A 22,730-nucleotide genomic window follows, 5' to 3' on the forward strand; every position below is an offset into this window, starting at 1 on the left:
AATCAAATATTTATGATTTACATGAGTATTTAGATTTTTCACAAATTTGTTTATACTACATAATAACTATAATAATACTATAAAATGTATTAGTTGCCCCTCCATAAATTAGAAATCAAGTAAGTCCTAAGGATTTATGTTATAATTTAAAAAATATTGAAAGACAAGACAGAATATTCTTGTCCTAAAAGGTATTCTTAAAATTTAAGTATACTAATTACCCATAATTAGTATACTTAGTAGCTACACAAACTACCATACAGCTTTTTCCACTAAACAAATGCTAAGTCACTGCTCAGAAGATATTTCTATTGAATGAAAATGAAAACCTCTGGCACTAACTGAAGTCAGTTTTTCCAAAATGGAGTTGTGATAACCTAAAGCTTACCTCAGTTTCTAATAAAAATCAACAATGATGTAAAGTTCAATTACAATTTAACTTTCCTTCTCCATTCTTATTTCCAATTACTGTGTTAGAGCTTTTTTAAAAAAATAAAATAAAATAAAACTGCAAGTTTTGTAGGTCCAAAAGGAACAGAAGAGGAAGAAATGAAATCATCAACATGTATTACAGGTTTCATGGAACAGCTCTTCAAAATTAAGCTTGAAACAAACCTTGGTGTTTTGGGTCACTGGGAACACTCTAACTTAACTCACATGGGCTGGAGCCAAAGTGGGCAATATGTCAAATTAACTTGCTCAATTTACTTTTCTCAACTTTACAATGCCCTTTAGAAACACCATTACTGAATAACTATCACTGGCATTTACAGTATAAAACCTGATTTTGGAGGCTGATACTGCAAACCTAAATATCACAAAACTGAAAACTGTATATGCCCAGGTGTTTCACACGCTGAAAGAACAAAGAAGTTTGTGGATGCTCTGTTGATGGAAAAGGAAATAATCAGGGTTAGTTTCAGAATGATTTAAATAGCTGACTTGTATTTAGATATATGAAAAGAGTATCACTGACCTGCATTATTTTTAAAAAATCTTGAAATAAACTGGTAGCTAAATTAATAATTTATGTATTATTTTTCATATAGTATATTTGACTCTTAAGAAATTAGACCCTCCAATACTGTATTAAACTTGCTGGCACAGAGACTTGTATTTCAGTAAAACATTATGTTAGTCATTTAAAATAATTTAGAAATGTATTCTCTTTAATGTTTTCAAGTTCAATAAAAATAAAACTCTATCACTAAGGAAATACACAGCAAATAATAGTAGAATACTTACAAGAATGAAATAAACAATGTAGTTTTTAAATGAACCATGCAAAGAGTATATTTCAAATGAAAAATTATAAATTGGAATAGGTATCCAAAGCATATCCTAGAAAAACAATTATGTCTGAGAACAATAAGTTTTCCTGCCACCTGCCATTATAAATATCATCTGGTCCTCCACAGGTAATAAGCATTTGTGGTATTGCCTGTTTTCCTTCAAATATAGAAACATAAATGGACAAAACAACTGTTTTTTCCCCTTACCTCTAAATACACTTTTTGGCTAGTCTATTAACTATTTAGAATATTTCTTCTTTCTAAACTCATTAGAAAAAATATTATACTCATATGGTAGAGAAGATGTAGGTTGGGACTTTTTTTTTTAAGAGAGAGAGAGAGAAAAAAAAGAGAGAGAGACAATTTTTTAATATTTATTTTTCAGTTTTCAGTGGACACAACATCTTTATTTTATGTGGTGCTAAGGATCGAACCCAGCGCCCTCCGCATGCCAGATGAGTGCATTACCCTTTGAGCCACATCCCCAGCCCCTTGGTTGGGACTTTTAAACATAAATAAAAACTATAAGTAAGCCATATCTGATTATAAAACCTTACAAAACAATAAACTTAAAAAATGAATTCACTCCATGTCACAAATGGAGCTAATACCATTTTGAATATATTATTATATTCAAAACCTCCCAGTATTGATTTACAATGTGTGTATTCACAGAGCATACGCTGGTACAGATACAGACAGCAAACAGTCAGAGAAAACTTGTTTCCTTTAAAACATGAATAAAACATAAAATTATACAGTGTATATCATGATCTATGTGCTCTGCCCTTTAATGTTTCGCATGTTTCTCAGCACAACTGGTCTGTAGTTTTGCTCCAAATTTTCCATGTATTCAAAATAATCACTCACTCGAAACCCATGCAGTGCTTCTTCCTGCCAAGAAATATTAAGGGAAGTTCATTCACTTTGGTAAAGACATACAATTCCAAGTTAATAATTTTTAAATAATTGATGTAACATTTAATTTCAGCTATGGATGGTGGGGGTACTTTATGTTGCCAGTTAATGTATAATTGCTTTGTCTTTAGTGGGCTGTGTATGCAGATGGTAGGAATGAATCATATCCTGTAAAACAAGGTTGTCTACTCTCAAAACCAAAGATTTTATAGCTAACAACAACAACAACAATAACAACAACCCCTCAGATGTCATTAGTCACTTATGAGCAATAATGTGCAGCTTGTAAATGTATCATTCAAAGATCTACATAATGAGGAAGAGGTTAGTTGGGATATTCTAAAGAAATTAATTATTGATCTATGAGCCTAATAAAAGCTGAAGAAATATGATATTTTTATATAACATTACATCATGAAAGCAAGAGCTCATAGCTTCCAACATAAATATCTGAACTCTCAAGTAACTGTGACATTATTTCACTTCTTCATTCATACACTCACTTGGCTGTTACATCGAAGGTTCTTGGTTATGCACTCAAGAGACAAAGATGAATAGGGGCCCTGTCCTAAAATGTTAACAGGTATATAGCATGTCTCCAACTATTTGTATAAGTAACTTCAGTTAATTATCTTCAAAGGAAAGATGTTCATGATGAATGGCAGAATACTAGGTCTTTGTACATTTCTTTCCTACCCAAAATACTTCACTTTTTACAAGGGAGAAAAAAGGATTAAAGTAAGACCAAAATTACTGTTCAAGAGTTTATTTAAATAGTTATTGTTGTAATCATGAAACTGTAAAGAATTTATTCATTTTCTTCAAATTATATTTGATTTGATTTTGATCATCCCTTCACTGAAAGTAATCCTAAAATGGAAAGGAATTACAGTAATGTGTTATTCTAACCAGAGAAAAAAAGATTCACTGCCAAAGAACTGTTTCAGTATATAGTCATGATTTTCAAAGAAATGCTTATTGTTCATTATATATGAATTACAATAAGAGATGACAGCATTTGAACAATAGCTCTAATAATACATTCCAGAGCAAAAAAATAAGCAAAATATATTTAGCATCTTTTAATTATTATTCTACTTTAATTTAAACATAAAACCACCTACCTAGGAAAGCCACAGCTATTACTTGACTTAAATATATTTCTTCTTTAGAATGTTTTCTTTGAAATTTTGTGCCTCCAGTTTAGACATTAATTTTAAAGTTAATAGAAAATATTCTGATAACTATTCTGTAGAGATACTAAAAAAATAATGGCACATAAAATTATTAAGGTTTTATTTTATAAGAGAAAAATTTATACATATCAAGATAAATCCTTTTAAATTATATAGTTTATTATTTAAAATTTGAAAGCAATTAACTCTAAATAAAGTTTCAAAATATCTGAATTTCACTTTCTGTCTTCAAAGTAGAATATTTTTTATCTTATCCTAAATGTTCTCTAATGATCTTTTTAGTAGATAACTTTACCTATAATTATTTAAAACACCAGCTTATCATTATAGTTTTAACAAAGTGTTTCCTCATTATAATTCCTTATTAGAATTTCATTTAAATACCTAAGTATATTGGACTCTATATAAAATATAAATGCCTCTAATCTTTAAATAGACAGACATATTAATTACGAAATGTAATAATGTAACAATACTCTATAAATAGTACAGTATTCATTCCAAAGATTTTTTTTTAAGAACAGGTTATACTAGTGTGGTTTAAATTTGGGTTACAAAGTTCATCTTGAGCATATTGCATTTTCTTTTTGGTACCTGTTATAACCATTATTCAATCAGTGTGCTTTCAATGATTTTTTCATCATTAATTATTGGTTTTAAATATGGAATTATCAAAAGCATTAAAATTACCTTGCTAAACCATAATATTGAGTGTATTCAGTATTTTGTGATATGGTATTATTATGGCCTGGATATTAGGTATTGCCCAAAAGTTCTTGTGAAAATGCAGCAATGTTCAGAGATGAAAACAACTGGATTATGAGAGCTATGATCTTATCATTCTATCCTAATTTGAATGGACTGGCTGGTTGGTAACTGTAGGCAGGTGGGGCACAGCTGGAAGGGGTAGGTCACTGGGTACATGCCCTAGGAGAGTTTTTCTTTCCCTGTGGCCCCTTCTCTTTCTTCTCTGCTTTCTAGGCATGAATAGAGCAATGCTCTATCACCAAACCCTTCTGACAATAATGAACTGCCTCACCTTGGGCCAGTGAAATGGAGTTGAACAAACATAGAATGAATCTTGGGAAACATGAACCAAAACAAACTTTTCCTCCTCTAAGTTATTCTTGTGGGGTATTTTGGCCATAGCAATGCAAAGTTGACTAACAAAGGTATATACATACTTTCCTTCTCTCCTTTGTGTATAGAAGTTCAGTTTTAAGTATGTATCTGTTTTCTTCTACTATTGAGAACAGTTGATTAGGACCAGTTGAATTTAGTATTATTTTTTAAGGCAACAAGACTAGTTAATCAAAGACAATGTTATACAGAAAAAGAAACTTAGGATTTGGATTCAGACAAACAAACAAATTGAGTTTAAACCTTCTTATGTTACTAGGCAAGAATAAGAACCCAGGCAAATTTAGTGACACTCTAACCCTCGATTTGTCATGTGTTTAATGAGAATAATAATAGTATATGGTTGCTCTGTTGAGTAAATATTCTGCTATCTGAACTACTTATTATAGACTACAAAGCCTTATATGATCTGGTCTCTTCTTATCACTAACCCTTCTAATTCATCTTGTTCAAGCCCCAGAGATCTTACCAGTGTCTAAGGGCTCAGGTCTTCTCTTCTGAATTTTGCAATTGTTTATCTTCCAATTTAAGAAGAATTCTGCCCACAAGTCTTTGCTTCATTTAGGCCCCTTTCTACATCATGAAGAGTGGCCTTCCCTGGACTTTTTGTCTAAATAACATCTCTGATTTCCTCACCATGTTTGATATTTTTAAGACCACATATCTTTTTTTTTAAAGACCACATAAATTTGAAGTATTATACATTTTTAACTACTATTTCTCTCTGAGTAGAATTTAAGGTTAGTGTGGGTAGGAATATCCTGTCTTGTGACTGCAATTGAAGATGGGACACAGTTGTTGCACCATAAATAGCTGAATGAGACAAAGAGTGAACAGACAGTATCTGTCAAGTCCTAGCATATGATAAACACCGAAGGCACTAATGTTGTGCAGAAAAGTGAGAAGTTATATTTTAATCAACTCTGGGTCTTTGAAACAACTAGGATACCTTTTCCTGATGACAATGCAGACCTAAATCAAGCATGGATGATCTATTAAGGATTATTATCTTCAATCTCTGCTCCTCAATCACTTACCAAGAATAGAGATGCACTCACCTAAGATATTAAGACATTACCTGTCTTCTTATAAATTCTCAGGAATGTGCCTATCATGGACAGCAAGCTATACTTATACTTTCAAAAGAGCTCTATATCAGTTGAAGTTTCCAAAATTACCAGAGAAACTAATTTCCAACAGAAATATTTTTAAGTGACTGTAAGCCCTGCCAGCTTGGAATTTAAAGAGAAGATAAGGCCTTTTACAGTGGTATATACAAAAGACAGAAAAATCAAATGTGCCAACATGTCATGCCTTGGTTTTATGACTTAGAACTAGTTTAGGTATTTTATGATGGCCTTTCCCTAATATTTAATTATCAATACTTTTTCAAGATGATGACTTTTTTTTAGTATAATGGCTCTGTTTTTTTAAACAGACTTTTGAAAAATTACTTATTTTTTAGTTGTAGTTGGACACAATACCTTTATTTATTTATATGTGGTGCTAAGAATCGAACCCAGGGCCTTGCACATGCGAGGCAAGTGCTCTACCGATGAACCACAACCCCAGACCTATTATAGCTCTTTATTAAAAAAAGTTATGGAGGTAAAAACAGTAAGTAACTTTGAACAGGTTAAGATGGACTTACCACAAAAAGTGCAGAACTTATATACCTAACAAAGGTTATTTAACTAAAAATTTGCACTAATGTCAAATCTCATATAAGCAGTACTTGAGAGAAAGGTTGAGAAATGAGATTTTATGAATATAGGTCAGTACTTTACCCTTTCTAGACATGAAGTTTTTCCATTTGTGACTGACCTATCATATAAAAAAAGGACTGTCTTGGCCAAAGTAGAAGAAACACAACAAAGCTGCAAGCAATATTTCTTCAATATATTACTACTAGGTTGCTTAGTAAAATTAGAAATTCAGGACTCAGAGCCTTAAAACTTTTGAATCCCTGGTGTTTGCATTCTGGATTCTAGTTTCTTAACAAGCTCCAAAGGGAACACTTTTATGTATTCTAAAGATTTCAAACTATTTGAGATTTCATATTAAAATCTGTGAACTCATGCCTTGGCCATGTAAATTGTGATTTAGAAAGTCAAAGCAGTCTCAATCTAAAATAAGCACCCAAACTAACCCTTAGAATCAGGGTGGTTCAGGAAATGTGCATGGCTCTAGAGAGAATGTATGGTGCTTATTAGTATAATATACATGTTCCCTGAAGGTTTAAGCCCAGCAAAAGGGTATTGAGATATGATGATTAGAGAGATGATTCAATCCTGGCTGGACTAAAGAGAGAGTAGGTCCTTATCAGATATAGCATAACAAAATGTTTCTGACTAAGGTGTGCAGATCATATCCATGCCAGCTGGTACTGTGATGTTATATACTAAGAAAACTCAGGGGCTGGGGAAAAATTGAGAGAAAGTAGACCAAAGGTTAGCTATAGCTATGGACTCAGAAAATACTGTTTCTCTTACTTTGTTCTCAATACATCTTTTTCTAAACTAAGAAGCAAAATAAGGGAGATGGGGAAGGGATGTAGAAACAGTGATGGCTAAGTTTTTCTGATGCACTTGCTATGATCCATAAAATGTTCTAGAAGTATTTTACAGATATCATCTCAGATATCTAATTCTTATCTATCACAATTTTATGTGATAGGTATATTTCATTTCATACTACACAGATGAAGAAACTTAAGCATAGAGGTTTAAAAATAAGCCCAAGCTTCCACAGTGAGTGACAAAGCTGGAACTTGAATACAAGTACACTCCACTCAAATGAAATAAAGGCAATACAGAAATCCTATCTTCAAAACACAGTATATTGAATGTGTCTTATTTTTTTCTCTCAGATGATGAATTATTTTCCATACTATGTATACTTTTGTCTTCTAACAGCTTAGCATTCAATCAGTTTTTCTCAGACTGATCTCTATTTTTTACCCTGTAAATATCTTCTGGTAACAGCAGCTGCAATAGCACCAACAAAAAAATCCCTCTTGACAATTTACTGATTGGGTTGAAATTAATCTGATTTTTCATAATTATAAATTGATTTTGCCATAATATGCAGAATTTAGTTGAAGCATTTTAATTAAGTATTTTGAGCCTTGACAGCCTGATTTTCACTGGAAGGCAATCTTCCTAGTCTGGCATTTCAGTGAAGTTAGTCCCCAGGATGAATATACAAACTACAACTAAAATTACTGCCAGCCTATTAGCATGTAAGAGAGGCATGTAACACAGCCAGGCTGTTAAAACACAGACTTCTTCACATGAACTGCTATTACACCAAATCTGCATCTATATTGTATGTCTACTATAGATGAGTCCACTAAAAAGTAAAATTAATTAATTATAGAATGAGAAAAAAAAGAGAAAACTTAAACTTTTTAGCTATTGCAAAATATTTATTTTTGTTGTATGTTTTCTCCCTGGGATTACAATGCCTACAGACTTTCTGAACTATCATCTGTTACAGGAAAAAAAAAAATGTCTGAAAGTCCAGTACCACATTCCCCAAAAGAAAAACAGAAAAAGAAAAAAATGAAAAACATTTGAGACCTCAGGTTCAAGGAAGTTGCCTTCAAAGTCAGTTCTAGTTTATATCATCATAGTGTAAGAAAAATACACTTAAGAGTTCTATATCATCCAACTCACATTTTTTGTTGAATCTTTAAAGATGTTATGAAAAAAAACAACAATAATTTCTAATATCAATTTATACCCACAGGGTTTATCTAATCTCCTATTTTAGTGGTTTAATCAGAAGAGGAAAAAACCTTTGTTTCTTCCTCCCAGGAAACCTGGGCTCTCTATTCATGTCCACCACCTTCTGATCTAAGTAATTCCAGCTTGTCTTTTTAATATATTGTTTTAGAATCATGAAGAACCCTTCATTGGGCTATTGAAAATGTAAGTAAGAAGTCAGAACTCTCAATTACCTCATTGAAAGTCCTGAGCCTAAACCAAATGAATAGAAATGGGCTGATATTCTCTATACCACATATGTCACACAGATTTTTATTCCTAAAGCAATGCTTTTATCATGATACTTTCTGTCAATCCGTAAAACCTAAATCAGGAGAATTGAGTATTTTTAATCTCCTGGAACCACCTAGCTATCTACATTTTTCCAGGATAACTAATAACTGAAAGCATTATACATTTGTGATTTTAAATATTTTAAAAACTCATTTGATTGGGTTTGATTATTTGAACTCAAACTTATTCAACTTTTTAAAAAATTAGCTTGATTATAAAAGTAGTATGGGATCATCCTGCAAAATTAAAAATTTTAAAAGGTCACAAAATATATATAATAAAAAGTTAAAGTTCCAATGTTCTATTTTATCTTCTATCCTCTTAGAATCAATCACAATTAAATATGTAGAATCATGGAATAATTTGATGAATTAATAACATAACCATCTTTCACCTGAGGGATGGTCCAAGGGAAGGAAGAATAAAATTACTTCTTTAATCAATATTTAATTATTGGCTAATATGTGAAAAAGTGAGAAATGATGAACATATATTCATGTCTATCAAAAACAAACAGTGGACTCTGAGACCTATCTACTGAAAATAAAGCAAAAGATAGTCACATTACCCTCTGGAAAAAGTGTTTTTCCTAATCTCTCAGATGAATGCAAACAACAGAAGTAAAAAGTCAGGTTAGTTCTAGAACACATGTTAAGATTAAATGCTTGCCAACAAATTCTTGAACTGACTCAATTCAAATTTTAGTGATTTAAATAGAAATTAGGTAATAAAGATAATTTCTTACCCCCTACCATGCATTTACAATCTGTTAGTTTTAAATCTATAGTATTATATCCAGTGCACAAGGGAGTCTGAGACAAATTTAAAGTGGTCACCATTTGCAAATCCTGTGACAATTTTCCCTGCTAATGATAAACATGGATTCGTTTTCAGTAAGGGACATTTTCACCAGCTATAGTGATCAACTTATAAGAATTTGTAGTCAAGAGAAATATGAAATTGCAATAGTAACTAACATTAATAAGACTCAAGATGATGATATGTAAAGATGCTCTGCTTCTGGCGAGAAGACGTGGTAAGCATTGGTAGAATTTAGTAATGTTTGTTATTCCAAGTAAATAAAACTAAGGTCACACATCTTTCCTGTTATTTTTTAATATTATTTGTTCATTCATGTATTCTATCAACAAATATTTATTGAGCACTATTTATGATGGGTACAGTTCAAGGCACTGAAAATCCATCCATAAATGAGATGAACCAAGTCACAGTCCTTTTGGAACAAAAATAATATACTGAGGAAGACAGACTAAAACACATAAAAAATTTCAGATAGTGAAAAAAAACTATATGAGAAACTAAACTGGGACAAAAGGTTAGAGACTTATGGGCTAAGGGTTCTTTGGATATAAGACTACAAATTCCTATAAGTTGATCAATATAGCTGCTGAAAATGTCCCTTACTGAAAATGAATCCATGATTGTCATTAGCACAATTCCCACCAGTTTAACCTTCCCTGTTGTCTGAATCACCTCTTGGAGAGCACGGGTTTTTTTTTTTTCTACCTCAGTTTTCCTTCTACATATGCAACCATTATTGTCTTGGCATACAATTTCATTATGAATGTTTCTCAGATTATAATTCTAATGATATATGAAGCTTAAAAGACATTTTGAATTCGGTATTTATGAAACAAAAATGCTTGACAGGTTAGTAATCTTAAATAATTGATTGCATTTATTTTAAGAAAAACATCATTAAACTAAACTTTTATTAACCAAGTAAGACAAAGAAACATATATTTTTAAATGTCTTTTGGCACAGCATACTGATTAAGAGCAAAGTTTGGGATTCAGACAGTTGAATTTCATATGGCAACTCCACTTTAGCTGTAAAATGTGGGTAACTTATTTGAGGCCAAGCCTCACTTTCTTATCCCTAAAATGGATAATAATACCTACCTCTCAAGAGTTGTTTTGGGGATAGGTGAGTGTCTAGTAAAGCACCTGGCATTAATCACCCAAAGTTAACTGTTAGCTATTAATTAACATTTTTCCCTCAACATAAACATACTTACTTTTAGGAAAATTTGCAGATCTTGAGTCTGAGTGTGCTGTAGAATGTCTTGTTGTAGATGTTTAAATATAGCAATACAGATATACACTTGATAATCAGGACCAAGGAAAATACAGGTAGCAATGTAGTGGCATATTTCTATCCAATCTAAATAATTCCAAAAACACTGGTTTATCCATTGCAGGCAAATCTTTAAAAAATAAAATTAAAAAGTTGATTAAAAATCTTTTAAAACTACATTTTGCTAATAAAAAGCAGCAACCGGTAACACAGAAAGCCAACAAAAAATCTTGTATTTAATAAACATAGATCATTAGGCTGCAAAGTAGTGTACTAACAAGTATACTTCTCCTATCTGCTTACCATTTGAGAAAACTCATGGCCTTGGGACTCAGGATAACTGAAGGTATCCGAGCTGCTCTTATACCTACTGCTGTATGCCTTCATTATGCATACTGTCCTCTTCTTACTCATAATACCAGTATGCTCTCTACAGATACAAAGGCTAAGAGACCCTTTTAATTCAGAGATGCGAGTTTTTTATTTTTTCTTTTCTTTTCAATTTATTGGTTCTTTTTAGCTTTACATGACAGTAGAACCCATTTTATATCCTAACTATATTCATAGATATAAAATTACACAGATTATAGATTGCTAAGTGTTACAATAATGCAAATGAACTCTTGCTGAATTAGAAAACTTCTTAAACCAAACAAAATTATATATCATATAAACTGGGAGCTAATGGAGAGAATGATTTAAAAATGAGACTTTCATAAAAACATTTTTTGAGAATAACATCTGTTTAGATTATAAAAGCAATACGTGCACACTGTGGAAAACAGAAAAGTTTAAGAAAAAAAGATCAATAACAACAATGCAGAGATTAACACTGTTAACATTCTGTTATATTAATTCCACCATGGTCAATACCCTACCCCAAATAAACAGACATGTCAAAATCCTAAACTCGAGTACCTCAGCATGTAACCTTATTTGGAAATAAAGTCTTTACAGAGACTATCTAATTAAAATGAGTTTTTTAGGGTGGGTCCTAATCCAAAATGACTGACTTTGTATAAGAGAAAATATGGACATAGAGACAGTTGGGCCACAAGGAAAGGCAAGGAAAAGACACACCTCATGAAGATGGAGGATTGCAATGACATATCTACAAGGCAAGAGACACCCAAGACCACCGGAGGCTGAGAGAGGCCTGAAATAGTTATTTTCTGAGTGCCTTCAGAGTGAACATAGCCTTGTCAACACCAACTTTTGGATTTCAAGTCTCCAGAACTGTGAGAAAATAAAATTTTTGCTGTTTTAAACAATTCAGTTATGTAATTTGTTATTGCAATTACAGAAAACTAATAAAATTTCTTTCCTTTATTTAATTTTCATTTATGATTTACAAATTACTTCTGAGGAAAAATTTTTATTGAATTGCTCTTTTTTCTTTTGTTTTTTAAAGGATGGAAGAGAAAATGGGCATAGATATGGTGTCCTATCTCATTTTTTCATAGGTACAGATACAGGCAAACAAATTTTCCCTCTTTTTCCTAACATTTTGCCCTTTTAAAAATACATTTATGGCCAGGTGTGCTAGCATACACCTGTGATTCCAGCTATTCCAAAAGCTGAGGCTGGAGGACTGAAAGTTTGAGGCCTGCCTGGGCAATTTAGCAAGATCCTACCTCAAAATAAAATTTTAAATAAAGGTCTGGGGGTACAAATTAGTGGTAGAGCATTCCTGGGTTCAATTCCCAGGACCGAATTAAAAAAACAAAAAACAAAAACAAACAAACAAAAAAAACTTGAATAAGTTCTAAAACTTATTTCCTTGATTCAACTTTTTAGCATGTTAATTCTGCTTTTAACTGGTATTAAATGGTATTTGATTAAAATGGTATTTGTTTGTTAGGTTCAATATAACAAAGAAACACAAATTACTGGATTAAACAACAAAAGAAATACATTTTCTCATTATTCTAAAGAAGTCTCAGGTCAAGCTGTAGGTAGGGTTAGCTTCTTCTGAGCCTTGTCCTCTTGACTTCTTGATGGCATCTGCTCCCTGTGTCTTCCCAAGGTCTTTTCTTTGACATATCTTTGTCAAAATCTCTTATTAAGGACATGAGTCATACTGGATTAGGGCCCACCCTAATGAGATAATTTTAATTTAATTACTTCTTTGAGTACCCCATCTTCAAAACAGTCACATCCTACTGGTGATTAGGACTTCAACATGTGAACCACAATTCAACCTATACCATAAGGCATTACTGAATTTTTATTTTCCATACATTATTACTCATATCAACTATTAATCTTTTAATTTCAGTCATTATGAGCATATCTTCTGATTTCTTATTCAGAATTCCTTTTTATTATTGAAAAAGCCAACTATATGGCAAACTAAAGGTTTTCCTTATCATTTTAAGTATAATTCTGTTCTCAGATATATGATTTTTCTGTGAATCTATAATGTTCCTCTTCTATTATGCTCCAAAACAACTTCATAGAGTCTCTGAGTTTAACTTAATATTGAATTAAAATATATCTTCAAATACCCAATATTTGTCAACAGGCAGGAAATATAAAATTATCTTTGGCCCCAAATTCACTGTTGATTTGATATTAACAAGATTCTTCTCAGAAATTTCAACATTTGTTGAAATTTGGCATATTTGTTAGGTCTGATATAACAAAGAACCACAAACTACTGGATTAAACAACAAAAATGTATTTGGCATATATTTCCAAGCCTCTATCACCCACCAAAAATCCATGTAATATAGCTGTTCTGGACCGAGAAGGAAATAGCTCATGCTCCCACCTGACTAGGCAATCTGAAGCTCTTAGTGATTTCTTTGACAAGAAGCACCACTTCTAATTCCTTTAAAGCACTACTGTAGAAATTCTGTTTTTTTGCTACAGCAATTCATGCCAATACAGGACTAAGCTATATTAATGAAAATTAGTTTAATGGATGAATGAAGAGAAATAACCAAAGAGTAAAAATAAATATAAATGATCCCCACATCCAGAGAAAGGAGTTCCCATTCTATTGTCAGTTTCAGGACAAACTGGCAAGTATAAAAATGAGGGATTCACAACTTCTGTCCACCATCCATACTAGTTAAAAGAATCTGTAATCAGTTCTTTATTACATATAGTTTTCTAATTCAGTTTTAATTTTCTAGAGGTTATATACATTGAAGCATTGTTTTCTATACAATGAATTTTTCTTCGATTAAATTAATATATGTCTTCTCTATTACATGGGAAATTCAGGGAAAAGTGAAGAACTGAAACTAAAAGCACAATGTAAAAAGGGTGTGTGTGTATTTCTTTCTTCATAAGGCATTTTGTAAACCATTGGTAATAATATTTTTTAGTGAACATAAGAAAACACTGATTGATTTCAAGAATATAATAGTACATTTTGAGACTTAGAAAAGGGAATGTGACAGTTTCTAATAAAATTATATGTGCATTTACCCTTTAATACAGCAATCTCATTTGTAGAAATCCATCTTAGAAACACTGGAAAAAATTTCAACATATATATATGTAGAAACATGTTTTTAGAGTACTATTCAGTTCATAGTATCAAAAGATAAAAAATAATGCAAATGATCATGAATGGGGGCTTGGATTTATAAATTGTGAGGTTTTTTTTTGTTTGTTTAGTGTGAATGAAAGTCTAACAAAGTGGTTACCACTTTGTTAGAGAAAGGGTATAAGAGAAAGGGTAGGAATACAAATACATACATACACACTCACAGATATCAAGTGTTTATATTAAAGAATAAAGGAACATACCATGTTTTTTTTTTTAACTGATTGCAAATGAAAAAGGAATGACTGGAGATCAGGGAATATATCTGTTTTGTGTTTTTATTTTAGAACCATTTTATTTAAATAATTAATTCTGCAACTAACTAAATAAATTCAATCTCTTAGAGTATCAAGTCAAACTGAGTCTAATGAACCAAACAGTACCCAATTGATGGTACACTTGATATTTTCTTTAAAACAGAAATTTGTACCTTCTTAGTGAGGTTACCTAATGACAAAGGGATAGTATTCATGGTAGTATTACTGTAATTAATCTGAGAATGGTATTTTTGTCTTGTGTGAAACAAAAATGAAAAATTACCATGATGCTATTAAAAACCAAGATTTTCAGTTAGGTATAATGTGAATACAGGTAAAAGTTATTATATATTTTCTTTTAAAATTTTTTAAAGAGAAGGATGAAGGGAGAACTTATAGAGGAAAATGGATTTAAGGATCAACCAACTAAAATTTTGAATCTGTGGTAGGTCTGGTTTGTGTAGTATTTTCTCCTCCTTATACATATTTGAAAAAATCCATAATAATAAATTGAAAAGTACATCAATCTATTAGACACGTACTATTTCTTTTTTGTATTAGAATTCTAGACTATCAGCTGATTTGATTATCTTTAATATAAAAATAGAGAAATTGTTTACTTGAAAATCTATAAACTGTGATACATAGGTCAGCATTCTTCCACAGGAATAATAATTTTGAATTCTGCTATTAAGATTTAATAATATTGAAGTATCTTGCAAATATAATAACAATAGCAGATGTAATTTCTTCCAAGTGATGCGAGGGTCATATGTTTAATATGTTATGTCTCTCCTTTAATTGTAACCTCTATAAGAGCAGGAATTACTGTCTTTTGTTCACTTAAAAATTATAGTAGTGCTTGGTGTTTTTTAAGTGCTTGGACAAAGGTACATTTGTACAAATGTACTTTTGTTATGGAATACCATAGTCGTGTGTGTGTGTGTGTGTGTGTGTGTGTGTGTGTGTATATATATATATATATATATATATATATAAAGTAAAACAAATTTAACTTGTTTTAAATCGCAAAACACAGTTCTTTGTGAACTAATTATACTCTACAACATTTTTTAAGACATTTAGCCTTAGGCTGGGGATATAGCTCAGTGGTAGAGTGCTTGCCTTGAGTGCATAAAAAAGCCCTGGGTTCAATCCCGAGCACCACAGACTCACTCTCTCTCTCTCTCTCTCTCTCTCTCTCTCTCTCTCTCACACACACACACACACACACAACAAAACACATCTAGCTTCATAAAGAAATAAAATCACTTGCACAATATGCATTAAGTTTAACCACAGCCTTCCAAAATTTTGCTCTTCGCCTGCAGTTAAGCTCATGTTAAAGTACATTAAGATGCAACACTGAGATCACACAATTATTTTATCTGAACTAAATTATTCTTACTTATATCTAGATTTTAAAAAACCTTCAAAGACTTTCATAAGAATGTTAAAGTTTAAAAAGTTAATTAAAATAATTACTTACAGATACCCGAGGAAGGCAGAATAGGTATGATTTCTAAATGATCAATTTTTATGATTCAAAGGCACTATTTTTAACAGCTCTTTCAAATTTATTTTATTTGCTCTCTACATAGAAAGAACTAGTATAGAAGAAAACTGTAGAATCAAAGTGGTTTTAAGTGAAGATTTTTATCTGAGTGACTTCAGTAAGTCTACTAATTTCACTGATCCTGCATTTCTCCATCTCTCACATAATGAAGGTTAAAAACATTTAAATACAAATGGAAAACACTTTTTAAATGACAATTTGTCATTACAAACATGAGGCAATATTTCTGTTGTACATCTAGGCAAGATCTGCTTTGTATCTATACATTATAAAAGCAGTGTGTCACAAAACATGAAACAGTTTTCTGTAATCTACTTTACGTTGGGGGTGCAGGAGAACAGAAATGAGAAAAACCAAGCAGGTTTTCCTAAACTATTATTCCACAGATAATTCCAGGGGTTATCTATATTAGCTCATTTGCTGATAAGTAAAGTATTATAATCAATGACATATAGGATGGTGAATCCAAGGAATTGAGAGAGATGAATCATTAAAGATATGTAGTACCTGTTTAAGCCAGGAAAGTGAACAAAATACACTAAGAAAAGTTTTTAAACAAAGAATAAAGTTGTTCAAAAAGATAATTAGAATGTGATTTCTTTGTTACTCATTTAAAAAGAGAATATAGTTTCAGATTTGTATTTTCTTTCTAATCATAGCTGCTCTTGAAAGAGACTTTAATAAACATATATGCACTTATAACTATTTAATTTTTTTCTATTCCAGTTCAGCTTATTACTTTTACTCTTGAGATCTGTAGATTTAATTTAGTAACTTTCCCACAAATTCTTCACTGATCAATAAATCCTCTAGTGTCTGAAAATATACAACTTCAAAAAGCATTGCTCCTAATAAGATCAAAATGAATAAACTTTGATAAATAAAATTTATATCTAAATAATTAATCACACATACCTATTTAGTTATGTTTAGTTTTCATATTTTACAATTAGCAATAAAGCGGCAAATAATATCAACAAAGCTATGATATGTATTTCTTAAGGCAGAATAATTAGTCCAAGAAGGGAACCATTAAAAAGGTACTTTAACATTAAGAAAAAGAATAATATGGCTGATCAGGAGTCATTTTTACATGAATATATTTGTATGGAGTTTCAAATTGATAGATATATCAAAATGATAACATTTATATGAAAAAGTGTTCAACATCTCTAGCAATTAGAGAAATGTAAATCAAAACTACTCTAAGATTTCATCTCACTCCTGTCAGAAAAGCAATCAAGAATACGGGCAACAATAAATGTTGGCGAGGATGTGGTGAAAAAGGTACACTCATACCTTGTTGGTGGGACTGAAAATTGGTGCAACCACTATGGAAAGCAGTATGGAGATTCCTCAGAAAACTGAGAATGGAACCACCATTTGACCTAGCTATCCCATTCCTTGATTTATACCCAAAGGACTTAAAATCAGCATACTATAGTGACACAGCCACATCAATGTTTATAGCAGCTCAATTCACGATAGTCAGACTATGGAACCAACCTAGATGTCCCTCAATAGATGAATGGATAAAGAAAATGTGGTGTATATACTCAATGGAATATTACTCGGGTTTAAAGAAGAGTGAAAATTATGGCAATTGTCAATAAATGGTTGGAATTGGAGAATATCATGCTAAGTGAAATAAGCCAATTCCACAAAACCAAAGTCTGAATATTTTCTCTAATATGCAGATGCTAATTCACAATATGGTGGTGGTGGAGGGCACTAGGGAAGAATAGCATTACCTTAGATTAGGTAGAGGGAAGTGATGGGAGGAGAGGAAAAGGGATGTGGGGATAGGAAAGACAGTAAAATGAAACAGACATCATTACTGTATATATGTGACTGCATGACCAATATGATTCTGTAACATGTACACTCAAAAAATTGAGAAATTATATCCCATCTATGTATGATACATTAAAGTGCATAAATGCATTCTACTGTCATGTATAACTAATTAAAACAAATTTAAAAATTAAAAAAAATCATCAAATTAACAGAATATTTTTATTTTAATCACAAAATTGACATAGCAGGGCCTGAGCAATTATAAATTTGGCCAACAGTCTTTGGTGATCCATTTTCAAGTTAAAGAATATATGTTAGGGACTCATAAATAATTGAAGGTATTAGACAATATACATTGTATAAGTCAAAACTAGAATAGCAAAAAAGTAAGTCTTAGGAACATATTGCTCCCAGCTTAGATTTTTAGGAGAACTGAAAGAATGAATTACTGCATTTCTAGTAAACATTTAAGTAACTTCTTTCAACTAGAATTAACATTTTTGTAACATAAAGTGCCTAGAAGTGTCCTGGCTAAAATTACCCAAGAAAAATCATTCTTTTTCATGACACGCAACTCCATGCTATATTTAAATTTCTAATGGACAGCAGGAGATTTAAAACAAGGAAAATAATCTCATAGAAGTAAATGTAATAAATGATACCAGGGATTTTTGAAAGAACATATACTATCCAGAAGAACTATTGTCTAATTAAAAGATTTCTAGTAGAAACTAAGGGAATAAAAAGACAACTTACTATTAAGAAATCTATCAACATGCCACATATTAAATGAGTCCAATAAGCTCAAGATTGAAATAATCTTAACTGTAAACAAAATTGATACAATTCAACTTTCAAACTTGACTGAAGGAAAAAACAAAGTTTAATGCTTTACAAACCAAGACTGCTAGGATTCTTCAGAAGAATGATATAGAATAATTATCTTCCATAAATAGTTACTTCTTAATAGTATAATGCTTGATGATTTCTCAAGAATTTAGTCTAAAACATTAAGCAAGTATTATTTTAAATTATTTTAGAAGAACTAGATAATTTGATAAAAATGAAACAGAAATAAAATACATTTTTATTCCACATTGGAGAAAAAAAGAAAATTAAGATATCTACACATACTATAACTTAATAACAATGATTTTATCAATTATTAATAATAACCAGAGAGAAAATACAACTGAAATATATTCAAACTACACTAACTAGCAATATCTGAAATGAAAAATGAACCATCCTACATGGAAAAAACTATAACTTTAGGAAAATACAAAATAAAGCAAATAAATGGAAAAACTTGCCATGTTCCTGTATAGAAAGACTGACTATAGCAAGGACATAATTTTTTTCAAAGTAATTTAAAATTTAACACTAGAAGTCTCAATCTCTTCTTGATTCAAATTCTCAATTTGGACTAGGCAAAATCATTTTAAAGTTTTTGTGAAGAAATCAATAAGGAGAAATAGCTAAATTAACTTTTTGTGAGATAGGTAGGAAATAAATGATAAGCTTATAATTTCTTAACATTGAAACTTCATATAAGGCTAATATACATAATTTAGGAATTGATGAGATTTGGTTAGTACATACTACTTTTAAAGAATATGTAAAATCAATAACGAATACACTAAGAAAGGTGGATAATAATTATAAGAACATTCAACTAGTTAGCAAAACTGTGGGCATATAATCAATGTGCTAATATTCAAAGAAATTTTTAAAAAGAAAAAAATTCACTATTCAATTAGTGATTAGTTTTTTAAAAGCCAAACACCTAATCCTGAAAACTAGATACTCTCTGCATTTCTGTTAAGAATAAAATCTAAAGCAATTTGATCATTTGAGACAAAAGCCTTAAAAGTGCTCATATCTTTTGATTGAGTATTCTTACCTTATAGAACTCTGACCTAAATTTTCCTCTCTCTTGTGGTGATAGTGATCAAATCTATGGCCTCACACAAGTTAGGAAAATGCTCTGCCCCTGCCCTATAACCCCAGTCTTAATGTAAAGACTTAACTGAAAACAAACCATAAAAGGAGGGGGGGAGGAAGGGAGGGAGGGAGGGAGGGAGGGAGGGAAGGAGAGGGAGAGGAGAAGAGGGAGGGAGGGAGGGAGGGAGAGGGAGAGGGAGAGGGAGGGAGAGAGAGAGAGAGAGAGAGAGAGAGAGAGAGAGAGAGAGAGAGAGAGAGAGAAGCTTTAAGCTCTAAAATATTAATTTAAGACTAACTACAACATAGTGGAAAAAACAACACCTCTACAACACAGGGAAAGAAAAAAACAATCAACACCTCCCCAATGAACTACTAGCTAGCTACACACAGGAGGGAGCCCACATAGGTAATACCACACTGCATTAGCACTAGAAAAAACATGAAACTTTCCCAGATCCCAAGTCAGGAACAAAGGCTGAAACACAGGTTAATCAACTGGGCTTTCTTCTTAGATAAGACACAGTATCTCACACACCAGACACTCCATGTTGATAAGAATCCTTGACCTCTTCTACCTCAGTTAATCCTTATATAACCCTTACTATTGCTGTTAAGAAAGCATTATCACCACTTTTAAAAAGGCTTCATGTCATCAGACTTTCAGAAAGTCTATGCCCTGAAGCAGAAACTAAACTCAAAATCTGTGACTGCTAGGAATGTACTATAAAGCAAACCTATAATAAGCATGGGAAGGAAAATAGTTAAGAGATTTAAATATATATTTTTGTTAAATGTATTTTCTACATTTGAAGAGAATGGAATTTTCTTTAAAGACACTAATGTTTGAAGTTGAAGACATGTTTATGGATTACCTGTGATGGTGCAAAACCAGACATGTGAAAAGCTGAACACACCAGGGGCACCTCAGCCTTCAGTAACATTTCAACATAGTGAGTGCTGCAAAAATATATTGGATGGATGCCAGATTCTATGGTGTCAATAGGTAGATACTTCTGCATAAAAAGAGAAATTGAGAATATAAATAATTTAAGATAATCAAACATACACTTAAGTAAATCTTTTTCTTTTGCATGAATTGCTGCTTTCAAAATTTATGTGGTGATATAACAAGTTATTTCAGTGATTTTGATAGTGTGAGTTAAAAAGTCAGAATTTTAAACATTCAGAAAGAATAAATCTCAATAAAGGCAGGGATATATACCTTTCTAAGATTCAGGAATAAAATTAAAACTTTGCAACTTTGGTAACTTTAATCCTTGTGGAAAAATGAGGATGGGTGTTGAAATAATAAGTGAACACATGTGGGAGTAAATTGTAATAAAGTACATGCTAATAAGAAGTGTATTTTGGTATGTTTAAAACTTTTGGCTTTTGTCCAATGATTTTATACAAAAAATTTGTAGTCAGCTCTTGGGATGTCCAATAGACGTACCCTTTTAATAGCTGATAGTAATCCAAAGCTGGGCTTGAATTAATAATAACCCAAATTTGGAACACATTATAATAAGTTCACCTCTCAAACTGGGGAGAATGCAAAGTGTATCCAAAGTTCTTGGGTAACCATTTTGAAAACAACTTTCATTTTATAATTATGTGTATACTTATATGTTACATATCCATATTAACATACACAGACACATTTTTAGAATGTGCATTTTTCATCAATATCTTCTTAAAGTTGGTTATTTTTTAATTTAGTTCTTAGATATAATTCATCATTGTAAACAATCAATAATGTTTTATTTACTGTTATTATAAATCCAACATCTACTCACAATAATAATTTAGCAAAGAGTATTAAACTTGAAGATATAATTTGGTGTCAATAAAATCTACCCAGACAACAAATTAAATGAATAAAAAGGTGGATACTCAAATTCGATTTGAAGACTTTACATTAAGATAATGTCAAAAACATATTTTATTTTCTTACCCTTAATGGACAACTCTTGCTTATAAATAGTTTTGATAAATGAAATCTAACATTTTAAATTAAAACAAATCAAATTCATATGTTATATAATAGTTAAAAGTATGGAGGGTTTTTTTTTCCCCTAACTTTATTGGTAAGGTGCTTTTAGGATTTGGTTGGAATTATATACTAAAGTTTCTGAAGTCACCAAGTTGACTTATTAGTGGTTTTCCTATTCTGTCATTTATCATCATAAATCATGATGAATTATTTTATATTTCATAAATATATATTTGTAGAAATATATGCTGTATATAGAAAAGTTAAATATTCTTAGGATAGGTTCTCTAGGATATACCACACATATAAAAAATGAATAAATAAATAAATAGCACATTCAATTGACATATTAATACAGAAGTCTAGGACAAAGGTAAACTTTCTTGAGTAGTTAAAAAAATATGGACTGAGTAAAAATATCAGTTGATTTAGTCTTGAAATCCACAATGTGTTTTGCTAATGACTATTTGTAGAATGAATAAATCTAATAAAATACAAAAGCAAAAATCAATGTACATCTTTATAAATTTTCAATGTGCACTTAAATAATTTTCTGAATGCATATATAATAGCAGTACAAAATTTTATACATAGAAAATTATTCTTATACAGTATCTTTTCTATGTTGCAATGGAAATAACTTCAGAGCATATCCATTAGGAGATAGAAAATAGACATTAATTACATTCTCAAAGAAAACAAGCCATTATATGTAATGGATTCCCAAAGATAAGGCAAGAGTTCTTCTATCCTTATAAGTTGTTCTCAAAAGAAATTATATCACGTTTTGATAACCAACACAGCTCCTAATATCAAACCTTGCATAGAGCAGCTGAATTCAGTATCAACTGAATGACAAGTAAAGATACTAATAACTGCAAAAATCAGAGAACTCACTT

General features: G+C 31.1%; 1 protein-coding gene across 1 annotated transcript in view; it reads right to left on the bottom strand.

The window, feature by feature from the left end:
• Nucleotides 1-1,652: 1,652 nt before the first annotated feature.
• The window catches only part of TBC1D32 (TBC1 domain family member 32), a 204,141-nt gene continuing 183,063 nt past the window's right edge, over nucleotides 1,653-22,730 (bottom strand). The window contains exons 32-34 of the mRNA XM_081295926.1: nucleotides 20,711-20,851; nucleotides 10,647-10,835; nucleotides 1,653-2,186 (exon numbers count right to left, since the gene is read on the bottom strand). Coding sequence (XP_081152052.1) covers nucleotides 2,067-2,186; nucleotides 10,647-10,835; nucleotides 20,711-20,851 — 450 coding nt within the window. The 3' untranslated portion in view covers nucleotides 1,653-2,066. The remainder of the gene's footprint in view (nucleotides 2,187-10,646; nucleotides 10,836-20,710; nucleotides 20,852-22,730) is intronic.

The sequence above is a fragment of the Spermophilus citellus genome (assembly GCF_964194105.1).
Source record: "Spermophilus citellus genome assembly, chromosome: 5".
NCBI lineage: Eukaryota > Metazoa > Chordata > Mammalia > Rodentia > Sciuridae > Spermophilus > Spermophilus citellus.